At 38.4% G+C, this 23715-nt stretch overlaps 1 protein-coding gene across 1 annotated transcript in view; it reads left to right on the top strand.

Annotated features, from left to right (window-relative positions):
- Itga1 (integrin subunit alpha 1) overlaps positions 1 to 23715 on the top strand; it is a 153636-nt gene that overhangs the window by 40887 nt on the left and 89034 nt on the right. The window contains exon 2 of the mRNA XM_055603387.1: positions 12573 to 12693. Coding sequence (XP_055459362.1) covers positions 12573 to 12693 — 121 coding nt within the window. The remainder of the gene's footprint in view (positions 1 to 12572; positions 12694 to 23715) is intronic.

Genomic DNA, 23715 nt, shown 5'->3' with positions numbered 1-23715 from the left:
TATTGGGTCATATTAGTAGAGCAATACGTATCTACGGGTGCCATCTAGCTCTGTGCTTTGCTGCCGCTGGCGAAATACTTTCTCACTAACGATAAGGAAAAAAATGGATATTAGAAGTTAGCAAACTGTGTTTGCCTGGAACTCAGCATAAGATTCAGTGCTTTATGGCAGAACAATGAAATTGTGCACTTAAGCTAGTTATTTGCAATTGAAAAATGATACTTCTGGAATCAACATACAAGAGTGTTGTGGGAACACAGAAAGGGACTGTCAATGGAGGGAGGAAAGGAGAGTGACCTTGAAATGACCTTCAAAAGATGGATGGGCATGTGTAAGGTTAATAGAGGAAGAAAGAAATGAAGCAGGAGGAGAGACCTTTTTCAAACAAGAATTCAGGATGTTTCAGAGAACTTCAAACAGTGAAGGATGGCCATAACTCGATATTCTCAGTTGGGAGAAAAATGGGTGTGTGGGGTGGGATGAGGACTCATCTAAATAGGTTTAAAGCACTGTTATGAGAATAAGAAGACATGTATTAGAGTCTGAAAACACAGTTAGGCAACAAGGCAGTGTTACAGCCAGATGACATGTTCCTGAAGATTATCCCTTTGGCAACAGAAAGATCAGTTGATAATCCATGGACTGTTCGTTTGTGTGTGTGTGTGAGTGTGTGAGTTTTATTGTTCATTGGCTGTGATAGTTTTGCCCCTTTAAATATACAAATAATGAATTAATATGAGAGAGTTGAAAATTTACATAAAAATAACTAAGGTCAGTTTTAAAAAAAAACATAGAAATGTACATTTTGAGGGAAATTATGCAACATGTTTGCATTTATACATTAATCTTGTTGTAACCTGGTGAATCTTGCTCATGATTGTAGAAACCCCTGGTATCTCTTCCCACTATATTTTGGCATGTTTCTTTGAAATAAATGTTCAAGCCACTTTTAGCATGATGGGAAGTCCTAAGTTGAGTGATGATATGTTTCTTTTGCATGGCTCCTGAGTGTTTACCATTCATAAAATTGAGCTGTCCAGAGAGGGTCCGGAAGCATCTATCAGTAAGTGTTGACTTGCTTCCTGATAGTTTTTTAAACTTCTCCCAGAGTAAGCAGTTAGAAATCCAAATTTCTTTCTTAATGTAGCTCACAATTCCATATCTGAAGAAACAGCATTCCATCTACACTAAATAGCACAGAACTAAGGTATGAAGTAAGAAACCGGACTATGTACAGGTTTTGTTGGAAAATTCTAGTAGTCATTATCCTTTGAGAAAGGTGCATTCCTCTAAATGAATAGTGAAAGCGAGCTGGTGATAGTATTAGTCTCATTCCTCAAACCTTGCTTTGTTAACCATGTAGCCCCAGTGATGCACACAAGAACATGTGAGGCAACAGATTCTATGATACCCTCACTCGGCCACATTGCTACCAGGCTGCTGTTCCGTTTCTTTGCCTCTGAAGAAACCACATGATGCCTTTTCCATGGTCATGTTTCCTTACGTTTTGGTTGGACCTTTGTCTTGCTCTCAACAAGCCAAACGGATCGAGAGTATAGTGACTAGGTTATGTATAAGGCGATAGAGTCCAGCCACTCAGTTTATTTCAGTTTTGTGTCCTCACGCAAAGAGCAGTGGGTCTATGTTGGCTTTGCAAAGCACGAATATTTTCCTCATAGTTTCTTTTAATAAAGCATCATTAGGAGTTTTGAGAGACCAATAATGAGATTATCTCTTTCTCATGTCTGGTCCAGTTCAACGGGGAAATGAACTGAAAAGGGTCTTAGCCAGCAAGTGAAATTTCTACTGAACTGAAGAAGACCAGGCTGCCTCACCTTGCAGCACCAGTTACGAAACTGACTCAGAAGAGTGTAGCAAAGCTTGTTCTTTTACAGCCAGGCTCACTTCTGAAAAAAGAAAATGAGCGTCACAAGACTAGATGACCCATGCAACTTCTTCCCAATTTCTCAGTCAATTGTGAAAGGAGACTGGATGTAGAAATAAACCGATGTGCAGCTAATAAAAAACTCTCCACATGGATGACCCATCAGGAAATTCCTCTAAAATTTCATGTGTGGGGTACTGGGGTTTAAACCTAGGGTCTCTTACATGCTGGGTGAAGACTATCGCTACTGAGCTGTGTCCCAGCCCTAAAATACAAATATAAGGCCATATTTTTATCTACTTTTCAATGCTCTTCACATCCCCCAGTTCAGAGGAAAGTCCTACCTTAATTTGAGATTCTTGTAAATAACAAGTACTTAAAAAGCACTGTGAAGATCCAAACATCAGAATGCTTCCATTTAAGGGAAATATTGGCTGTAGTTCTTGGAGATATTGGCTGTCCCATCTGCATTCACTTGCATTTCAGGATACTCTAGTGGGCTAACGGAAAGAATGTAAAAGATGAGGCAATCAGATAGAAATAGAGTTTGGATCTAAGGAGTTTTCCTGTTCATTTAATATTTTAAATGCTAAGAGATCCTGGTAGTCTTAGCAACAGTTATAGCCAAGAAAACATCATTTAGAGCTGTCTCCATACAAAAAGAAAATAAAGCAAGAATAAAAAAGTTATCTTTTTTCCTCTGAAAAGAAAACAAGCATTCCACTGCTGACCCCTGCCTCCTGAAATATTTCAGAATTCCAGCCTACTGAGACTCTTCTTCATTTCTCACAAACCCCAATGTCCTTTAACACAATTTCTGATTTGTTTCCCAAATGTTCTCAGGTGGGTAACAAATTATACTCAGTTGGCTTACCACGATTCCCTTTTTTGATAGTAACTCAGAGGTGTTTGGAGTTGAGCAGAGACACTAAGCAGCTTTTGAATGAACAGAATGTTTAGTAGTAAATGATATCATGGAAATGTGCTGCAACTAGTAGCTAAGAAGGAAGGAAAATTACAGTCATATTAGTTTAAATGTCAGTGGATTATTAAAAGCAATACTAGTCATCCAGAAAATAAAATAGCCTGTTGCATGGTAGTGGAAGATCCATAATGGCAGCTGTTACATGAACCTTTTGGTTATGATGGCTAGCAAATCCTACGATGAGCAATATTTTCCTATGGTTGTTGGTTTTGGTGTGTGTTTGCTCTCAGAGTTTGCACAGTGTTTCAATTTTTAGTTTTATGAAAGTACTTACAGAGTTTAATGGGTGCTCTTGTGTGTAAAGGCAGAAAGTAGGTATACAGTATATTATAAAAAATGATATTATAAACCTGGACTCTCAGATTCCTGCTTCTAAGTAATATGAAAAATTAATAACAAAAAAGAGAGGTAAGGGAAGTAAGCTTACCTTGCTGTGTAAAATTTAATATCCTTTGGGGTCTAAGTCATAGTAAAATGCAGGTGGATTTCATTTCATATCTTGATTATTTCTTTAAAACTTTGCACACAACTTAACATCTTGTTTTGTCTGTTGTGTTATGTACATACCATCTTTCTTTATAGTTCCAGCAGGCCTGAAAGTCACTATCTAGCCCAGACTGGTTTTGAACTTGTGATTCTCCTGCTCACCATTTCAAGTATGGAGATTATAGGTGTGTGCCACCACGCCCATTTCTAAATAAAAAAAAATTTTTTTTTAAAGTCTAGACTTATTCCTGACTTGGAAAAATGTAGCTCAGGATGCCTATAATTATTTTCTAATCTAAACAATAACAAACTAGTACAGTTTCCACATGTTGGAATTTTTCTGAAGAACAAACTGTTATATTTTAAAAGCGATACAATATAGCAACAGGAATGACCACATTGAAAAACGAAACCACTTTAATTCTCAAATTTTAACAATCTAAAGAAATGCTTTAAGATAATATGTATTTTTAAATGTCCTCACTGTTCTTTTCCAATCTTTTGTACTTCAATTTTTTTGTTATGAGCAAGTATGTTTTGCTTAGTTTTACCTCCAATCTTGAAATTGAGGAAACAGAAAACCACTTTTGAACCTTCTTGGGCCAGGGGGCAAAATAATGCTCCCCCCCCCAAATTTGGGTTGAATCTTACCAGCATACCACGTGTATTCTGTCAACTGGCAGCCACCCTACACGAAAGGGCTTAAATGAAACACCGTAGTCCCCTTACTAAGAGGTTCTTTGACACGGATTTTATTAGTTTACATAAGATTCCTTCTCGATGAGATATATAAGCCAGAAACAACTTAGCAGTCCTAGGTTAATTGTTATTAATATGCACAGTAGTTTTGAGGGTCAGGAAGGCGTAGAAAATCATATGCAAATGCTTTTGCGGCTTTAAAAGCCACTCAAGTATTTGAAACTTGAAAAACAAAAAGCTCTACACCTCAGACATCAAAAATGCTAATTACGTTAGGAAACCAGTAATGAATTTCTTAATGTCTGGGATTTTAAGTTGCCGGTTAAAGCTACTAGGTAAATTGGAGAAATTATTTACTGCACACACTGTCTCCTTACTTCTCTGATTCTCAGTATTATTTGTTGTGCACATCAGCAACAGTAACCTTAGTGATCCAGGAGACGGCTGAGTTAGGATCACAACACCCAGGTAAAAACTCAGTTATGGCTCTGTTAGTCTCCTTTTGGATCTCCTGTCCCCTCCAGGTCCTTCTATTTCCCCCTTCTTTCAAGACTCCCTGCACTCTGCCCAAAGTTTGGCTATGAGTCTCAGCCTCTGCTTCCATACCTTGATCAGCAGAATCTTTCAGAGGCCATCTGTGGTAGTCTCCTGCCCTGTTCCCAATTTTCTCTGCTTCCAATGTCTGTCACATTTGTCCTTCTGAATGAGGATTGAGCATCTTCCATAGGGTCTTCCTTGTTGTTTAGCTTCTTTAGGACTATAGATTTTAGTTTGTTTATCCTATATTATAATATCCACTCAAATCTAATAGCCACTTATGAGTGAGTATATACCATGTGTGTCTTTCTGCTTCTGGGTTACCAAAAAACTGAGCCCTGGGGACCCTGCAGAGACTGATATGTCAGCCAAGGACAATGCATGGAGAGAACATAAAACCCAGGCTCAGATGTAGCCATTAGACTCAGCATTCAATTAGGGATCCAATTGGGGTCCCTAATAAGGGGAACAGGAGCTTTTTCTCTGGCCTGAACTCAGTGATAGGGTCTCTGATCACCTCCCAGAGGAAGACAATGCAACCAGTCGTGATGAGACCTGATAGGCTAGGGTCAAACAGAAGCGAAGGAGGACCTCCCCTATCAGTGGATGAGGGGAGAGGCATAGAAGGAGTAGAGGGAGGGATCGTGGGATTGGGAGGAGATGAGGGAGGGGGCCACAGCTGGGATACAAATTGAATAAATTGTAACAAATAATAATAATAAATAAAAATTTATTTATATTTATATAAATAATAAATAAAATTAAAGTAATAATAAATATATATAATAATAACAAATAAAAAATTTAAAAAAGAATACACACACACATACAACCAGCTTTGTCTGCAAGGGCCTGTAATTTCAGAATCAGCCTCCCCAAAAGACCGAGTTTCAGGTTCAGCGGGAAAGCCGTCTTCAAGAAATCAGGCAGAGAATAAGTAGGACATTCAGTATCCTGTGGTGTAATACAGGTGTGCAAGGGCACACACATCTTCATACACGAGTGTACATATGCCTACACCATACACACAATGAGATGGGGAGAGAGACGGGTATTAAGCTAAAATAATCCATTGCAAAGATTCCACCAACAAGGGTGGAAATGTTTTTCAGGTTCTCACATATGTAGACTGTGCATAGTATCTTTCTGTAAAATCCTTGGCCACACTGATTTGTTTTGAAGTGCAATGCGCCTTTCCATATGCCTTTCCAGCGCTCAGCTGAGCCACCACGGAAATAATGAGTTCAGCTCTTAGAAGGGCCGGGCAGCTGCAGAACAGCCCTGTGCTCATGTTGCTTGCACAAACACACAAGTTGTGTTCCCACAGTGGGATCCAGGCCTCCTAAGGTCCTGCAGCGTTTTTATCCTGTACAACACATGATGCTGACACAGGGAGGGGGTCAGGTTCTGAGAGAAAGAATTTCCAAGACCAGAGTAGACACAGTCTGAAAGAAGCTGGTGAAAGAAGCAATTATTTGTGGTGGGAGGATACGGGCAATGAGCAGATGCCTGTAGATACTACAAAGGAAAATAAACACTAAGGAGGAGCTGACTTACGTAGGAAAACTTTAAAGGGGGATTTTTAAACAGGGGATGTTTAGGAACACCCTTGTGGAGCTGAGTCTTCTGGGTCACACTTCTGAAAGGAAACAAGTTCTTTTAGTCAGGATGACCACCCTGATCAAAATCCTTATTTTTTTTTCTATTTATTCTGTCCTTTTCAAAAACACATAGAAAACACCTACTATGTGTCAAGAACTAGGCTTCTTTGCATCCTCCCACCAAACACACACACACACACATACACACACACACACACACACACACACACACACACACACACAGCACTTTGAAGATCAAATGCCATTTGTTCACAACTCGAGGTCATGGACTTTAGAGGCAAAGACAAAACAATTCATTTACTGCCCCAAACCGAATTCACAAAGCAGCTTCCCAGGGTGAAGCTGGGAAGCACGTGCACATCAGCATTTTTGAGTTGGCTTCTCTGGCCTTGCTGATGGAGCGAGATTTCTTGCTGACATAGTCCATCATTTCAAATGAAAGGACTTTGAATGGTGTTATGTGTTTTCCTTATGTCATTATATGGGCACTCTTTCTTGTTTGAAAGAAACATGAATTAGACATACTTCTTTTTATGACAAGTGTGGGTTTTCTGTTTGAAGTTATGGTGTCATATCCAGATCCTTTCCTTCCTTCTGTGCTTTCTGAACAAGGCTCTGTTATGATCATGTTTTCATCACTGGTTTTCCGTAGCTCTGCTGGCAGAGAGAGGATTTTGGATAATTTTCACAAACAAAAAGCTACAAAAATAATCCTTTCAACTTTCAGATCAACTACAATGATGTTATCCTATATATGTTTTGGCAAGATCTTGTTACAATTTCAGTCAATTATTATATTTTATTTGTGTGAAGGGTAAATTACTTAAAATTTCCAAAACAAAGCATTGATATTATAAAATTTGTTATATATGACAAAACAGAAGGAACTTATTCTGGAAGTCATCAATTTACTGTACAATTTGAACTGTCATTATCTTTCATTTTTATATGTCATTATTTCAACCTTTAGATAAAAAGTTGAGTTCCCCTGTTGCTAAGCTGGATAAACATACATGAAAAGTTATCAAAGGAAAGGAATGGCATTGTAATACATCTTCTTTGCCACCGTTTATTTCACGTTCACTTGCCTTGGGCTCAGAATTTGCAATAAAATAATTCATTAACTATTACAAATTCCCATCTGGCTATGACTAGAGCTGCATTGCTTGGCCAGATGTTCAGGCCCAGACTTTCTTATATAAGAAGCAAGCACTAAGGCCACAGTGACTCTTCTCAGAATGGGGCATGTGACAAACATGGAGTGTGATTTCCACCAGAGTCCATTTGATGATGCCCACGTTCTTCCACCTTCATTCAGCTATGTTTTCTTTCTTTCTTTTTTTCCAGCTCATCCCTCAAATATTCCAAAGCTATGCAGGGTTAAAAACTTGTATGAGGATTGAGCATCTTTCCTAGGGTCCTCCTTCTTCTTTAGTTTCTTTAGGACTATAGATTTTAGTATGTTTATCCTATATTACATGTCTAATAACCACGTATGAGTGAGTATATACCATATGTGTCTTTCTGCTTCTAGGTTGCCTCTATTTGCCTGCAAATTTCATGATTTCCTTTATTTAATTGCTGAGCAGTATTCCATTGTGTAAATGTACCACAAGTTCTGTATCCATTTCTCATTCAGAATGGCAAATGGGATAGACATCAGAAGCAGGAGAAGACAGGAAACAGGACAGGAGCCTTCCACAGATGGCCTCTGAAAGACTCTACTCATTGGGGTATGGAAGCAGAGGCTGACACTCATAGTCAAACCTTGAGCAGAGTGCAGGGAATCTTATGAAAGACAGGGGAGACAGAAACACCTAAAGGGGACAGGAGCTCCACAAGGAGGCCAACAGAACCAAAACAAAACAAAACAAGCAAATGAACAAAAACACTTGGGCCAAGCAGAGACTGATGCCCCAACCAAGGACCATGCATGGAGAACACCTAAAACCCCTGCTCAGATGTAGCCCATAGACTCAGTCTCCAAGTGGGATCCCTAGTAAGGTGAACAGGGGTTGTCTCTGGCATGAACTCAGTGGCAGGCTCTCTAATCACCTCCTCCTTGGGGGTGCAGCCTTGCCAAGCCACAGAGAAAGACATTACAGCCAGTCATGATGAGACTGATAGGCTGGGGTCAGAGGGAAAGGGAGGAGGACCCCCCCCATCAGTGGACTAGGGAGGGGCATAGCGAGAGAAGAGGGAGGATGGATGAAATTGGGAGGAGATGAGGGAGGGGGCCGCAGCCGGGATACAAAGTGAATAACTTGTAATAAATAATAAAATAAAAATTTAAAAAGGTAAAAATACTTGCATGGGCCCATTGAGCATTGCTTTTACATTGGGCTATATTTTCATCCTTATTAATCTGACCAATCAATAGCTGTTTACAGAAAGTCCATGATTTGACCTCAGGAGACCTGAGTTGATATCTTCTTCTTGCTGTAATACACTTAGACAAATCTCTCAATCTTTCTAAGATTCAATTTCCTAATATACCAATAGAAGTAGTGACTGCTACCCTACCCAGCCATTAAATCCATTAAATCATTATTTCTATGAAAAAAAAAGCTATTTTAGAGTAAATAAACTCAGACCTGGAAGCTATGTATCTCTTTCTTTCATTTATTATCTTACACATTAAATTTCATCCTGGAGGAAAAAACAAACACACAAACAAGCAAACAAACCGACAGAAACACAAAAGTGATTTGACTTACAAAAAATAGCCTTCAACGTCAACAACCTCATTTTCCTCATCTGCTTTTAAAGACTACACCCATAACATGTGGCCATAACTTGAAAAGGAGCAGACTCCTGTATTTCTTTTCTCTATAAATGTGTTTCCAGGAAGTCCTTTAAGAAGCTTGGTTTGAGCTCTGTTGCCATGACTACTTCTCCACACCAGCCTCCTCAACATCCTTCTCAGCCAGTTGCCGCCAAAGAAGTTTCCTCCTTTAACTGGTCTCAGAGGAGACCGAACTACCTGAATTCATTCTAAAGCTGTCACCAGGTTACCTGTCACTAAGCTTTTTCTAGTCACCAAGCTTTTTCTGAAGGGTGACTGATGCTTTTGTTGTGGAATCCCATGGAAATATAGGGAAGCTTCTTGGCTGCTGAAGCTCACCCACACGGTAGTGATGAGAATGGGATCCACAGGACTGCTGGCAAATTTAGTAGGTTGAAGCAGGAGAAACAAAACGTGGCACAAGGGATAATTATTAAAGAGGACATTCTCAGGGGAACAAGGGAGATTAACACTTCCTTTAGACATCTGACTTTAGAGTGCACGTCATTTCCAGTTACTTTCAGTATTTTCCTTCTCTGGACTCTGAAGACTTTCAGCCAGTTTTGCTTCGTTTTATGATTTCTGTTTGTCGTGTTCTTTTCTCTTTTGTTGAGAATAAGTGCCATTTTGTCTCATTTCTACAATATAAAGTTCCAAGAATATCTACAATAATAAAATGAACATTGAACTAAAAGTTAGAGGGCATGCTTTTACTCTTTGCTTACTCCTTTAAATTAAAAGGACAGTTGTAACTCCATTATTATTATTATTATTATTATTATTATTATTATTATTATTATTGTGTGTGTGTGTGTGTGTGTGTGTGTGTGATCTTCTGTGGTACAGGCTCTTCGGTGCCTCCACCCACCCTCAGACATTTATTGCAATATGTAGAATGAACAGACCCAAGTATACCAAACACTCTTGGTCTTACGTTAAGGGATTCCACAAGTGGCCTTTAGGAGAGAATTAAAAAAAAAATAATAATAAGGTGCTAAAAAAAAGAGAAATTCTTCAAATGAGTGAAATTGACCCTAACAAAAACAAAACAAAACAAAACTTCCCATTTTGCCTAAAATTTTCTGAGTCCTTTGAATATAGCTCAGTTCTGCTACCTGGGCAGAACTACCTGCTACTATGGTAGACATAGTAAAAAAGAAGCAACATGTCACAGAGACATACTTCTTAAACCTCAAGAGGAGTATGATCCCATGGAAATCTGATTGATGAAATCTGGGTGGAACCTGAAATTCAGAAGCGCCTGAGCGATGGCAGAAGCCACTGGTCTCTGGGCCACCACTGGTGTGCAATTGTCAGTGGTAGTGCTCTGGTCCTTCTATCTCTTGAACAGCTATTTTCAGTTATGGATAATTTTGGCTTCACAAGATTTTGGCGGTCCCCGGAGATCATTTTAACTGCCATAACTCACAGAATGCCATAAGTATCATGTGGGTTGGGGCCGTGGAGATCGCTAAACACCTTTCATCACATGTCTTATGACGATGTTGTCTGCACTGCCCGGGTTGAGGGACCATAGTGTGGAGGCAGTATTTTGTGTATTTTCCATGCGAAAGAAATAATCTGTTGAAAGTGTTCAAAACATTCAAACTCGAGAAGAGCAGGTAAGCGCATGTATTAGAGCTTAGAGCACGAGGTCAGCATTGTTTAAAATGACTTCCCAGTATCTTCAAGAGGATGGTAACCAGCTGTGCTCTATTGCCCTTGAATAGTGAAAAGGAAATGTACAAAAAAGGAACTGTTCTGGCCATCCACTCCTTGTCTACTTCCTTCATGGCAGCCAGGAAGACCGCTTTGTGATCTCACAGCCATATTTGTCCTGTGAGTCTTTCTACATGAAGACACCCTCCCAAATCCTGGGTAGAAAGTTTCTTCTCACTGCCAAGTCCCATCTCCCCCTCACTTGAGAACTTTAAAAGGTCTTCCCTTGTTGGGACGGAATGGCTCCCAGTGTGTCTCCCGTCTCAGCTGGCATCCTTCCCTCCCCAGCACGTTATCTTTCAGACTATAAACGTGTTACCACCCATTTGTGTAGGAGGACTTGCGCCAGATTTTTATAAAGGATAAAAAGATGATTACGAATACCCCCAGTTTTAAGACTTTCCTCTTCTAGAAGGAAAATCTCCAACAGATAATAATAACATAAATAGTATTTAATAGTTATCTTGGAAAGAAATTTCTTTAAAATCCAAAGAAAAGGTTTTGGGAATTACAAGATCAAGAAAGACTGTATAGACAGATCTACACATGAAAAGAATGATTGTTTTCTTCTAGAAGTATTTTCTCTACTAAGTTAGAATCCTTTGCATTAATAAACACTTATTACTGTTATTATAATTTGAAGATTAGAGTTAGGGTAACCTGGACTTAGGGTATATTTATGAAAAAGTTTAGAGTGAATAAGAGTCAGGGGATTAGACATGTTATATCTAATGAAGCCATAGGAATAAAACAGAGAAGTTTCCAGAATTTGTGATTGAATCTAATTCTGAGAAGCTGAGTTTAATCACCCCTGAATATGTCTTAGACTGTGCGGTTATTACACAAAGTGGTGATCTTTGAGGAGAATTGCTGGTTATATTCAGGAGGGGAATATTGAATCTTGTAAGTATATTTTCAAAACATGGACCAAAAAGGGAATTTTGTATCTTCTATCAGAGTTTGTTTCAGAACCTCTATACATGGTCACCCTTCTTGTAAAACCTTTTTGTTTTGTTTTGTTTTTTGTTTTTCAAGACAGGGTTTCTCTGTGTAGCCTTGGCTGTCTTAACTCACTCTGTAGAATAGGCTGGCCTTGAACTCACAGAGATTTGCCTGCCTCTGTCTCCCTAGTGCTGGGTGGAATTAAGGGCATGCACCACCGCTGCCCCTCTAAAAACATTAAAAAAAAAAAAACCTGGATCATACAGAAATGAAAGAGATAAGCTCTCATTGTACATATATGTACCAGGCATGGATTAATGGGAATATTATCTAATTTCATCTAAAATGTTGTGAGGCTATCAGTCAACACTGTTGCAAGGAGGCATTTTTGTGTTAGTATAAACTTCCATCCTCTGCTTGGTTCAGCAGGAGAAACAGAACTTACCTCAGGCCTTCATAGGAAGACACCCCTGAGTGGAAACAATCCTCTAAAGACCATCAAAAGGAAAGGCAATTTCCTTTCAGAAACAGTATAGCTGTTTCCAGTAAGGCTTAAATGTAACAGCCTGCATCGTCAGAACTTGCAGAGGGGAAAGGGTGCTTTTTAGATAATTTCTGGCACATTTTACCATAGGAATAACTCTGGGAAACTATATGCAAACTCATTAGTTACTTCTGTGACTCCCACTCAATCCTGAAATTTTACTTCTTGGAATTGTACAGATATTTCCAAACATTTTAAAAGTCCCCCTGATGATGCCCAGTGAATAACATCATTCTCTTGAGATTCAAAGTTCTTTTTCACAACAGCACAACTTTCAACTGGTAAACCCTAAGAATATCTCCCATCCTCCAAAACACAACATGTTCTCAGGCAGCCTTGTGTAACTAGACTTTCTTTCCCCTCTCAAGTTATTCTAGGCTTGTGCATATCCTTCAACGTTGATGTGAAAAATTCAATGAGTTTCAGTGGCCCAGTGGAGGACATGTTTGGATACACTGTTCAGCAATATGAGAATGAAGAAGGCAAATGGTAAGCAAGCAGTCTCTGCTGTTGTCCAGCCCTTTTACACAGAATGGAAACCATTTTCAGCTGGTTGTGTGAATGGAACATTAACTGAATGACTCATTTGTGCTAGAAAATGTCGTCTGGTGGGTTGGTGATGAAAGCTGACGTGAAGTCAAGGAAGCAGCATTCCTTGGAATTTCAAAGGAAGTGGTTACTGATTTCTGATAGTTAACTGCTGGAATGACCTCAAGAAAGATTCTTCCAGTACTCAGTAACTGTGTTGCTTTGACAAGTCTTCCTGGGTCAATTTATTCGAGATTACTTGAATACTTGACAGAAATTCATTAAGAAAGACAAGACAGGAAATGAGAGGCCCTGAGAGGGTTACTATTACTTTAGTTGCTGGGGGCTTAGATTTTAGATTTTTGTTGTTGTTGTTGCTACTTTGGTGTTATATGAAGTGTTGTGTAACAATGACAGTAAACCATACTAAATTTCTGATACACACTTTTAATATTGTGAACCTTTGGTTAACTTCATCTTAGATAAAAATTAGAGTATAGGTGATTTTTTAACAGTTTCCCAAAATGAATAATGGAGATTTTTTACTTTTCATCCCTACCTAATTATAGTCGATTCAGCTTTCTAAAATTGTATATTATAGACCTAAGTATGATAGTTAAGATTTCTGTCTGTTTCCTAATTTTAAAAGCCCTGTCCCCCCTTTTTCCTAGCAAAAGACACTTGTATTGTTTAGGATAAAAGTGATGTGCCAGTCCACAATTACTCTTTCACAGAAGAAAAATGTATATTTGATTTATCTTTTAGATTTTTTGAGTGTGATAATAATCTCTTAAAGACTATCAAAAGTAACAATTTGTGCTCTCACATTTTCTAAGTATGAATATTATATTCTATGTGTGCATTACTATTTGTGAGAAATTGAACAATATTGCTATGAAGTTTTTCATCCTCTGTCTTTACTATACTCCCCATATCATACCCCATACTATTTTTAAAGTTGAGCAAAGTCATTCTTTGAGACACCAGATAGCACTTACTCTCTTCTAGAAATTGTACCTGCAGTTCAAGGATCTCAGTCCATGTGGGAAAATGTGAGTGGGCCAATTAGCCAGGCTTCTTTTTGTTATGTAGTAAACACATACAAAAGTCATTTTTAACCTATCATTAATAGACACATAAATTTAAAGAAAGCTATAGTGAACATCAAGTTTTAAAGGCTTAAAATACCTACTTAAAGGACATAAATATTGACAGAATGTTTTATAATTTTTTAATTTAATTATATTATTTGTTTAATCCTGCATATGAGAGAAAATTTACAGTTTCCCCTCACATATAATTGCCTCTCTGAGAAGACTGGCATCAGAGGTCCTTAGTTGGTATCTTCCTGACCTCCTTGGAACCATCTGACCTTCTTAGGTTCTGTTTCACAATTTAAGATCTCATCCTAGTTCAAGATTTTCAACCCATGAATTTTTCAGTCCCTTTTCTTTATGGAGCCAGAAGGTCAAGGATTAAGAACCTAAGTCAGTCCTGAATGAGGCCTTGCTGCTATGATGCATTTCATTCCCAGAGTCATCCTGTCTTCACAGAGGCGAGGATCTAGATGAGAAACAGACAGAACAAATACATGCAGAGATTAACTAGAAAATCAGTGTTGCAAAACAACACTGAACAACTGAACTGGACTTTAACCACACTGTTAATTCTAGAGACATTCGTGAGACAATAGGAGCTCACCCTTCTTTTAGATCTGAGACCACGCCTTATAATCTTTCTTCACACATTACATGTAGCTTGGTCCTCTTGTAAACGGTTCTTAAAAGGTGTTTTAGCCATAAACACCTTGGATCAGTTAAGCAACAAATACATCTTTCATATACATAATTGTTCTAATTCTGTGGGAAACATAATATTAAAGAAACAGAAACTTATTCTCTAGAAGGTCCACATGAAACAATTAAGATGCAACAGTAGTGCCAAATAGTATGGGACTGAGGTCCTTTCTAAGAGCCCCCAGTGCTCTTAACCATTGAGCCATCTCTCCAGCCCCAGTCAGAAACTTTAAGGTAGAATACACATAGATGGAGAAGGAAACAGAACAGAACAGACTCTTAGTGAGAGATGGCTGCCTTTAGTGCCCGCTCTTTACCTGGTACCCTGCCCTGTATCTGACATGCGGACAGAAACATAATGTGTACTCAGTGATTATGTGTTGACTAAACAGCTGAATCTTATTTAACACGCTGTTACCATCTGTGAAGCACAACTGCCTGAAAATAAGACTGGTTCTCCTAGAGAAACTGAACTGCTGAAGGGAGTGCTAGAAATGGATCTCACAATCTCGTGTTTATCCCTTTATTAAAAATATATTAAAAAGTAAATTCTGATAATTGCTATTTTTGTGTTTAGCACCATATTTTACTTATCAATGTGAGAGCTTGTTAGCATTTGGGATGTATAGGGATATAAGACACCTATTTCTATTTAACGTCCCTATTTACAAAGATTTATTGGGAGAATAATAAACTCAGTGGCAGGCTCTCTGATCACCTCCCCTTGGGGTATGCAGCCTTGCCAGGCCACAGAGGAAGACAATGCAGCCAGTCCTGATGAGACCTGATGACATAAAGATAGGGAGGAGGTCCTCCCCTACCAGGAGAGGAACATGGGGGGGAGAGGATGGGATTGGGAGGAGACAAGGAAGGGGGCTACAGCTGGGCTACAAAATGAATAAATAGTAATAATAATAATAACAAAAACCCAAACAACCAAAAGGATATGAATAAATTAATTTAAAAATAAGGAGACTTCTATCCCAGAATTCCTAAGCTGTAACAGGTGGCATGATTGCCAACTGTGGCTCTAAAGAGACCCAGGAACAGACTTTGTAGAAACATGTTTAGATATTCTGCAAATGTTTATAAAATCAGACAGAATGCAGGCTTACTCTGGGAAATACCCTACGGGAAAACGGACATACTTTTGGGAACATGGCTTCTGTTTTAATTTCTTCAGGGATGAACAGCTTCATAAGTCATATTTACTGCGCATATTTTAAAAACTTGTCCAACTTAGAAAAAAAAAAACATTCTGACTCATCTTACCTCTTGGCTTCACCATGCCTAAAGAAGGAGTTCTTTTTGGGTCACTACACATGTTTAAAAACATTGTTTAAATTCTTCTGAAAGAATTAAAACAACACAAACATAGCTTTATGTTCCCCTCACCTCTCAGGAGTTTACTGTCAACAGTAATTTACTTTATGACTTCTGCCCAGAAACCACATGTTTTCTCACCATACCTCTGATTAAGATCAGTGTTGCTCATCATGGCATGCATGAGCTTCAGCATCCAAGTGATTGAGATGTGTGTCTGAAGAACCCAGAGAAGCATCATTGACTTATAGGTTTACTTTGAAGAAAAGTGATTAAAAATATGCATGTCCCTTCATTAACTTTCAAGAGTTCCAGATGTGGTAGCTACCAGAAAAGCAATGTCTCAGGCACCTGGGGGAAAATGCAAGCTGTGGGCTTTCCACTACTCTCTCTTGGTCCTTTACTTCTGTTCTCGACCTTTGAATGTCCAGGCTACCCGTCTTGGAGGTTTCTATGACTTCAATGGGCATATGTTGTCCACCAGTAGATGTCAGGTTGTAGGTAAATAGATCCCTCCAAACCCAATCCTCAGCTCAATGTGGAGCAAAACTCTGCTATCCTTTGATTTTTTTTCCTCCTCCTTGGAGGACTCTAGATTGTGCTAGGAAAGAGTACCATGGCTTATGTGATCGGTGTTCTGTGTCTAATATGGGTATCTTTTAGAAAAAAAATTTATTTGAGCTGGGAAGGAGAAGACTTCCTAAAGCTCCTCTTTTATAGAGTTTAGCACAGCATTTACTTTGCATTATTTATGATGATTTTCGAAACTGACATTTTCTCTCTACCAAAACTGTGTTTTTTTGTTTTGTTTTTGTTTTTTTAGCTCACTTTATTTCCAAGTTTCTGCCAGTTTAAAAAAATCAATATCAGTATAATTAATAGGGTCACTGTACAAGTTTCATTTTTTTGAGATCACTTAACAGTTACTCCATTCATAAAAGAAAGAAAGAGAGAAGCCTGGCTGACAGGGGTTTATGACAGTCTGAGAATGACTTTGGTTGACTCTATTAGATGTCAATAAAGATGTAGGTTTAAAACAGTGTTATGGAATAATGTAAATATGGAAAAACCCTCTCCATGATTTTTTTCCTGTAGAATGACATCAGAGATCATCGACTCTTCAAATAAATATAGCCATGGTCAGAATAACAAGAACAACTAATATGAATAGCACATTATTTCTCGGCTCACTAAACTTTTCTTATAACTGGAACTTTTACATGGAGAAAATATTTTTTTCTAACTTTAATGACCCTTTAATTTATTAGGTGTTTCTGTTGAGATCCAAAACCTTTTTAATCTCTTCATCTACAGACAAGTCATTTCAAAATGCTGTATATAAAACCAAAATTTAGGTGAGCCATGATGTGAACTCCTTTAATCTCAGCACTCAGGAGGAGAGTCCTGTTGATCTCTATGAATTTAGGGCAGCCTGGTGGACACAGTTGAGGTCCAGGACAGCCAGGGCTTCAGAATGAGAAGGTACCTCAAACCAAAGACAAAAACAACAAAAAATAAATTAGTAGAAACGAAAGTGTTACAAGCCACCTTGATACAAGAGCACAGTTGGTGAGACGCTGTGACTCAGGTGTTCGCACTGACCTCAGGAAAGATAGGCTGTGGTCATCATCTTACTGACAGGAAACTGAGACATGGCGTGAATGGCCACAGGATTTCCATAGCAAGCACGTGACAAAGCCAGGATGTGAAGCAACCCCTCAGACATGCAGCCAGCTTTCTCCTTCTAGGAAGTATTCTCTAAAACACTGAGGCTCATGAAATGCCTTCTATGAGCCCCTCCCCCCCGAGGAAAAAAAAAAAAAACCTTTAAAATGGAAAGAAGGACAAAAAATATCTCACAATCCAAGGATCTCAAATGTTCATAAAATACAAAATCCGATCTCAGTTATTCGGCACAGTCATTCATTTATTCAGTTGAAACATTTATTAAATTCTCCCCTTTTTTTTAACCTAAAATTGTCACCTTCACAAAGGATACATTAGTGAGCCACAATTGCTGATATCGGGGAGCTGATGTCCTCCCAGAAAGAGAGGCACACAAAACAGGTAGTAAATGTTAAAAGGAGTTAAGTTATATTTTATGACAGAGAGTGGTCAGTTCTGTAAAATGAAAGGAAAAAAAAAAAAAACATAATGAGATTTCTGGAATTCCATGACACTTCTGCTATTTTTCTTAGATCTTGTTATTTTTATGCAGCTTAGGGAAACTGAGGCTTACTTAGCCTTAGAGTGGTTAAGGTATGTGTGACTCAAGAAAAGCATGCTGTCTGCAGGAGGAAGCAGCCTCCAGGAAAGGAAACAGCCATTTTACGTGCTGTACCTTGCTGGTGTGTTCTCTACCATTGGTCACAAACCCCAAACTTCCTGTCTCCATCTTTGCCTACTGGTTTCTACCACTTCCTGTACACACACAGCTTGATCTTCATTTTTTTTCCCCTCCCAGAATTCATAGCAAGCCTTGGCTATAATTGCTACATCAGTTCAGGTTGCAGTCCTTTCTGTTTGCTAGTTACTCTCTATCGTGTTAGGGACCAAACGTTGCCTTAGCCACCTGCTCTAGTGTGTTCCGGAAGCTTTATCCAGCTGATCTCCATCACCCGTCCTTCCAGTCCTTATTCTCCTGCCTCTGCACGTTCCCGGGGCTGTCCACAATCTCCACTTCCCTCTGTCTTGTCATTCACAACTTCTTTGTTAGTAACATGCTTTTCAGGACTCCGTTTTCATTCTTTATGCCGGGTTTCCCAACCTAATAGCGTATTTTTCAGTGCGTTATCTGTTCCTTTGAAATGATGAAATTTTGGGATTGGAAGGAACTTTAGAATTGTATCGCCCATCTGTTATAGAACTGTACGTGAAAATATGGCTGATCAGCTATACCTGAGTGGCTCTGCAAGTCTCTCCTAGTTATTGCTAATTGACTATAACTATTTTTGCAAAGTAGGGAGAGAGGGGAAGAGAGAAAGAGAAAGAGGGAGAGAGAGGAAGCCCAAACGTAAATTTTCTTCACACGCACACACATACGTGTGTGTGTGTTTGTGTGTAGTGTTATGCACTTAGGTATATATACATATATAGAATAGAAAGAGATCATAATATAATTACATTATTTCCCCCTTTTGATTTTTCTCCTATCCTTCCCATATATCAACCCTCACATCGATTTTTTTTTTCAAATTCATATCCTCTTTTTCATCTTTTTGGTTTTTTCGATATGAGATCTCACTATGGCTGTCCTGGAACTCACTATGTAGAGCAGGTTGGCTTCAACGCACAGTGATCTGCCTGCCGCTGCTTCCCAAGTGCTGGGAAAAGCATGTACCGCTACACCCAACTCCTCTTTCTTTGATCATTATTTTATTTTTACACACACACACACACACACACACACACACACACACACACAGACACATTTGTATTTTTAAGACCACATATGTATATTCCTAAATACATAAATACAACCTGTTCAGTCCATATAATGTTATGTCTTATTATATAATAAGTATGTATGTATATGTGTATACATAAATACTTTTACCTCCTCCTGGGCTAGTTGGCGTTTGATAACCATTTGGTGTCCTGTTCCCCAGGCTTCATGAGCTTTCTCCTTCCATGTTACTATGTCTATTGTATTGTCCTTCTTCAGCTCATGTTTAGGCAGCCATGTTGGTGAGACTTCTCTGACATTTCTAGAAGAAACAGTCTCGGAACAAACTTTCTGTTTCTTGGGGATCTTACCCACATAGATGTAGTTCTCATGTATCAAGGAAACTTCTCTTTGCAACAAAGCCAATTACAGAAAACCACAACTGCTCAACATTCCAAGTTCTGGAGCCCAGTTCCAACTGACACATCTACAACACAAGTCCTGTACCCAAGGCTCAGGGATCACTCTGGAAGAGGGTACAGAAAGATTGTAAGAGCCAGAGGAACACAAAATTTCTTTTCTGTTTTCACCCATTCTTGTTACATAACCAATCAGCCCAATACTTACTGACTTAAAAAAAATAATTGATTTTTTAAGCTGGGCATTGGTGGCACACACCTTTAATCCCATGCTCACAAAGCAGAGGCAGGTAGATATATGAGTTCCAGGCCAGCCTGGTCTACAGAGTGAGTTCCAGGATAGTCAGGGCTACATACAGAGAACCTATCTCAAAAACAAACAAACAAACAAAAACAAAAAAAAAATCATTGATTTTATAATACAGCAAGATTCGGAGAATTATAGTGTTCTCTCGTCCCTTGGTTCCACTCACTTTACTTAGTCTCTTGGCATCTCAATCAAATCCGGATGGTTCAATGTGGCTTAACTCGTATAAGTCAAGTCATGTCAGTAAACCTGTGATGACACCAGAATTAGTGAAGGAAAAAGTTCAGAGTGTCAGGTGAGGATGGAAGCTGAGTTTTCAGCCATTTTATTTTAACTAGCTTAGCTAAAAAATAAGGAGATGAAGCTATGCTAATAAATTTGGACTTATCTTTTCAACAAAGCATTACATGTTTAAAGCAAATACAATGTAGCATGGAATTAGTCTCCTTATATTTAGTGACTGTGAGACAGAATGCCTTAAAGCCAATGCTACGGGAGAGGCAGTAGAGTTCCTGTGTACATAGGCAGTGCAGAAAGGTACAAGTTGCCTTAAAAATTAGGAAGGCTGCAATTCAGAACTCCAGGTAGTTCAGGAAGGAGGGCTTCATGAATGGTTAGAACTGTGCAGTTCTTTGTGATCTAACTCTGAACTTCGTTGCTTCAAGAAAATAACCTATTTGTGCCTATTGAAGTTTGGGGTTGTTTTGTGAATTAATATAGAAGAAATGACACCGGGCTCTGACGTTAGGTCTTACAGTAACATCTGTCGGTTTTTGGAGATCAAAGGCAGTTATGCTGTGAAGAAGCCCATTCTGCCCAAATGAAGACAAAAAGCCATATGCCGGCTCATAGCTTCCATTTTCTCCTTTCACTCTGGGCATTTTCTCTTCTCTGACATCTGTGACATTCTTGATTCTGCATTCTATCTATCTATATCTCTGGTTACTCTTACTAATTTTCTTCTTTTACGTATATGCCAGGTTTCAGGCTTTCTTACTCTATATTCTTTCAAAGAGGCAATATACCCATAAGATGCAGCCTGGCTCAAAATATGCTTATATATGTTTCATGAGGTTCCTAAGACATTCTCCAGCAGGACTGATCACAGCTGCCTATGGAGGTAACCCAGTACTTATTTCTTGAGCACGTGATAAGTAAAAAGAAAAACGAATCTCTCTGAACCATTTATTTTTGTCTTAACTCTCCTTTGGGAAGAACCTAGACAACACAGCTTATAGCCTAAATATTTATTTATAGGATTGGTTCTTCTTTCCTCTCTACTTCCTTAATTCAGATCTCATCTGACCTTTTGCCTTATTTTCCTAACTTTGCTTCCCTTCAATTTATTCATAACAATGTAGGCAAATTATTTCACATGACTCTCATCTGTAAATGGAAGTAGTGTGGTGACACACACCAATAGGCCAGGAGTTAGGAAGTAGACGCAAAATGACCACACATTTGAGGCCAGCCTGGGCTACCTGGTAAGATTCTGCCTTAAAAATGAATGAATGTATGAATACATACATACATACATACATACATACATACATACATACATACATACACACACACACACATAATAGCAAGTGCTCTTAAACAATGAGGTATCTCTGCATCCTCATTTTAAATAGCATTAACTCATGTAGCCTCATGCTAAACAGTTTCAGTAAGAGTACACTAATTTCTCTAAACTGTTTTTAAGCATGAAATAAACTTATTAGCCACATTGCATAAAACAAGATACTATCAAAGAAACCAATCTTCATTTCCCTAATATACTGTATTGTGCTTTAAATCAGTGTGTTTATTATTCTGAAATAAAGATACATCGATAAAAACAACTGACATTTAGGTAGCCCATAACAGGAGCTCAATGCTTTCCTAGACCTTTTGCGCATGTTAACTGTGTTAGATTTTGTGATGAGCACGGGAGACACTGATCTGCCTTCATTTTATCCAGTAAAACAATTAAGATGCAAACATGTTAGCAGACTTATCTTAAACACTGAAGCGACAGCTCAAAGCTTAGCAGTGCAGCTCATGCTATCTCTTATAGAGAGAATTTAATTATTTAATATACAGAAGGCACTTAGGACAGTGTCTGGTGGACGGCATAAAGTCAATAAACACTGGACACCAGTATTACTATAATGAGTTTATTAATTTGGTTTCATCTTCTTTAAATTAGACCAGTTTTTTTTTTTAACTTAAATTAGCCATGGTTTCTCTTTGAATTAGGTCACAGAAGAAAATTTCATCCTGGAATTTATACTCACTAACTTCTGGTTTGTATGCACCACGAGGTTTTACAGCATGTCCCTCCAATAATCAATTACTCTTGTTGTCATTCTTATTTCTTAATTTCCCATTAGCATTTCCTTGTGTATCAATCCTTTTTCTTTACTTTAGGACAATTTTGATGATGGCTTCCTAGAATTATACCCTAAAAGACTGAAATATTTTTACGGTTCTTTGTGTTCATCAGAAATTTTTCATCCAATGCATCATGCCATATGTTTAAGAAATTCTGTTTAATACCTTAGTATTCGTAATTTTATAAGTTCATTTATATTTCATAAAATCTCTTACAAGGAATTTATAGAAAATAAATCTTGTCAGTTGTCCAAATGACAAGCTTTCAAATATTTAAAATTGTTTAAGTGTTTACTTGTGCCATTTGTACCCCTATATGACCTCTCAGTCCTGCTTTGGGAATTTTCCTTCTTGCTAAACATCCCAATTTTTTTTTCCTTAGCATCTCTTCCTTGACAAAGTAGCCTGGCTCTTGGCTGTCCGAGTCACAGTTTCCTAAATGCATCCCATTGTGCCTATGTCCCACTTAATGTGATGATTCCAGACATGACCAGGGCAGAGCACAGAGGGACTATCACTTTCTTTGACCAGAGCATCTATTTCTAGCCATCCAGCCTAAGGTCACATTAACATTTTTGGCACCAAAATACGCCTTTGGCTCATGCTTTTGTGCTGTCAACCAGATCCTTCATGACTTTTTCACATGAACTCCTATTAAACAAGGCTGCCCACATCCTGTACTAATATAGACAGTAATGTGCAGTTCATAAAGTTATTTACATAAGTTCCTGTTAAACTTTACTTAATCTATATTTGTTATTCTAGGATATTGAGATGCATTTCTCTTCCCAACTATACACAGATATGGCTTAAAAATACTTTGATGTCTTTTGTGTCTTCTCTGAACTCACAAGAACATAGTACCAGGCAATCTTGAATGTCTGAGTTTTACAGTATGCAGTAGAGTCCTAGAGGCTGAATACGGTTGTTTAGTCATGAACACATCATCAGTTAGGTACCAACAGCCTTACAAATCATACCTACTGAAATGTCCTTTCCAGATATCCTGGGAGACTGGTAAGTGAACGGCACGGATCATCTGAATGCTGCCTGTGGCAGAAGAGGTGAAACATAGCTATTTTCTTCATCAGTGAGGGAATATTTCACCATGCTGTCTAAAAAGACACATGATTTTTATCCTGGGTCTTGTAACTGTCTTGGTTTTCCAAGTGCTTATCAGCTAAGACCTTCTCATATTAAACCCCAGGATGATCTCATGTTCATGTTTCCTGCTATCTCTGAAAACTGGCAGTTTCTTATGGGAAAAAATTCATTTATACTTCTGTGTGTTACAAAGCAACACAGTAGCAGGCTTAGGTGGGATAAATAGAGTAGTGATAGATAAAGACAATAAATCAAAATTCATGACATTTCTTA

Source organism: Psammomys obesus, unplaced genomic scaffold, assembly GCF_907164565.1.
Source record: "Psammomys obesus unplaced genomic scaffold, mPsaObe1.curated_primary_1811, whole genome shotgun sequence".
NCBI lineage: Eukaryota > Metazoa > Chordata > Mammalia > Rodentia > Muridae > Psammomys > Psammomys obesus.
The sequence above is the reverse complement of the archived record's forward strand: the minus strand, read 5'-3'. Positions and strand labels throughout refer to the sequence as shown.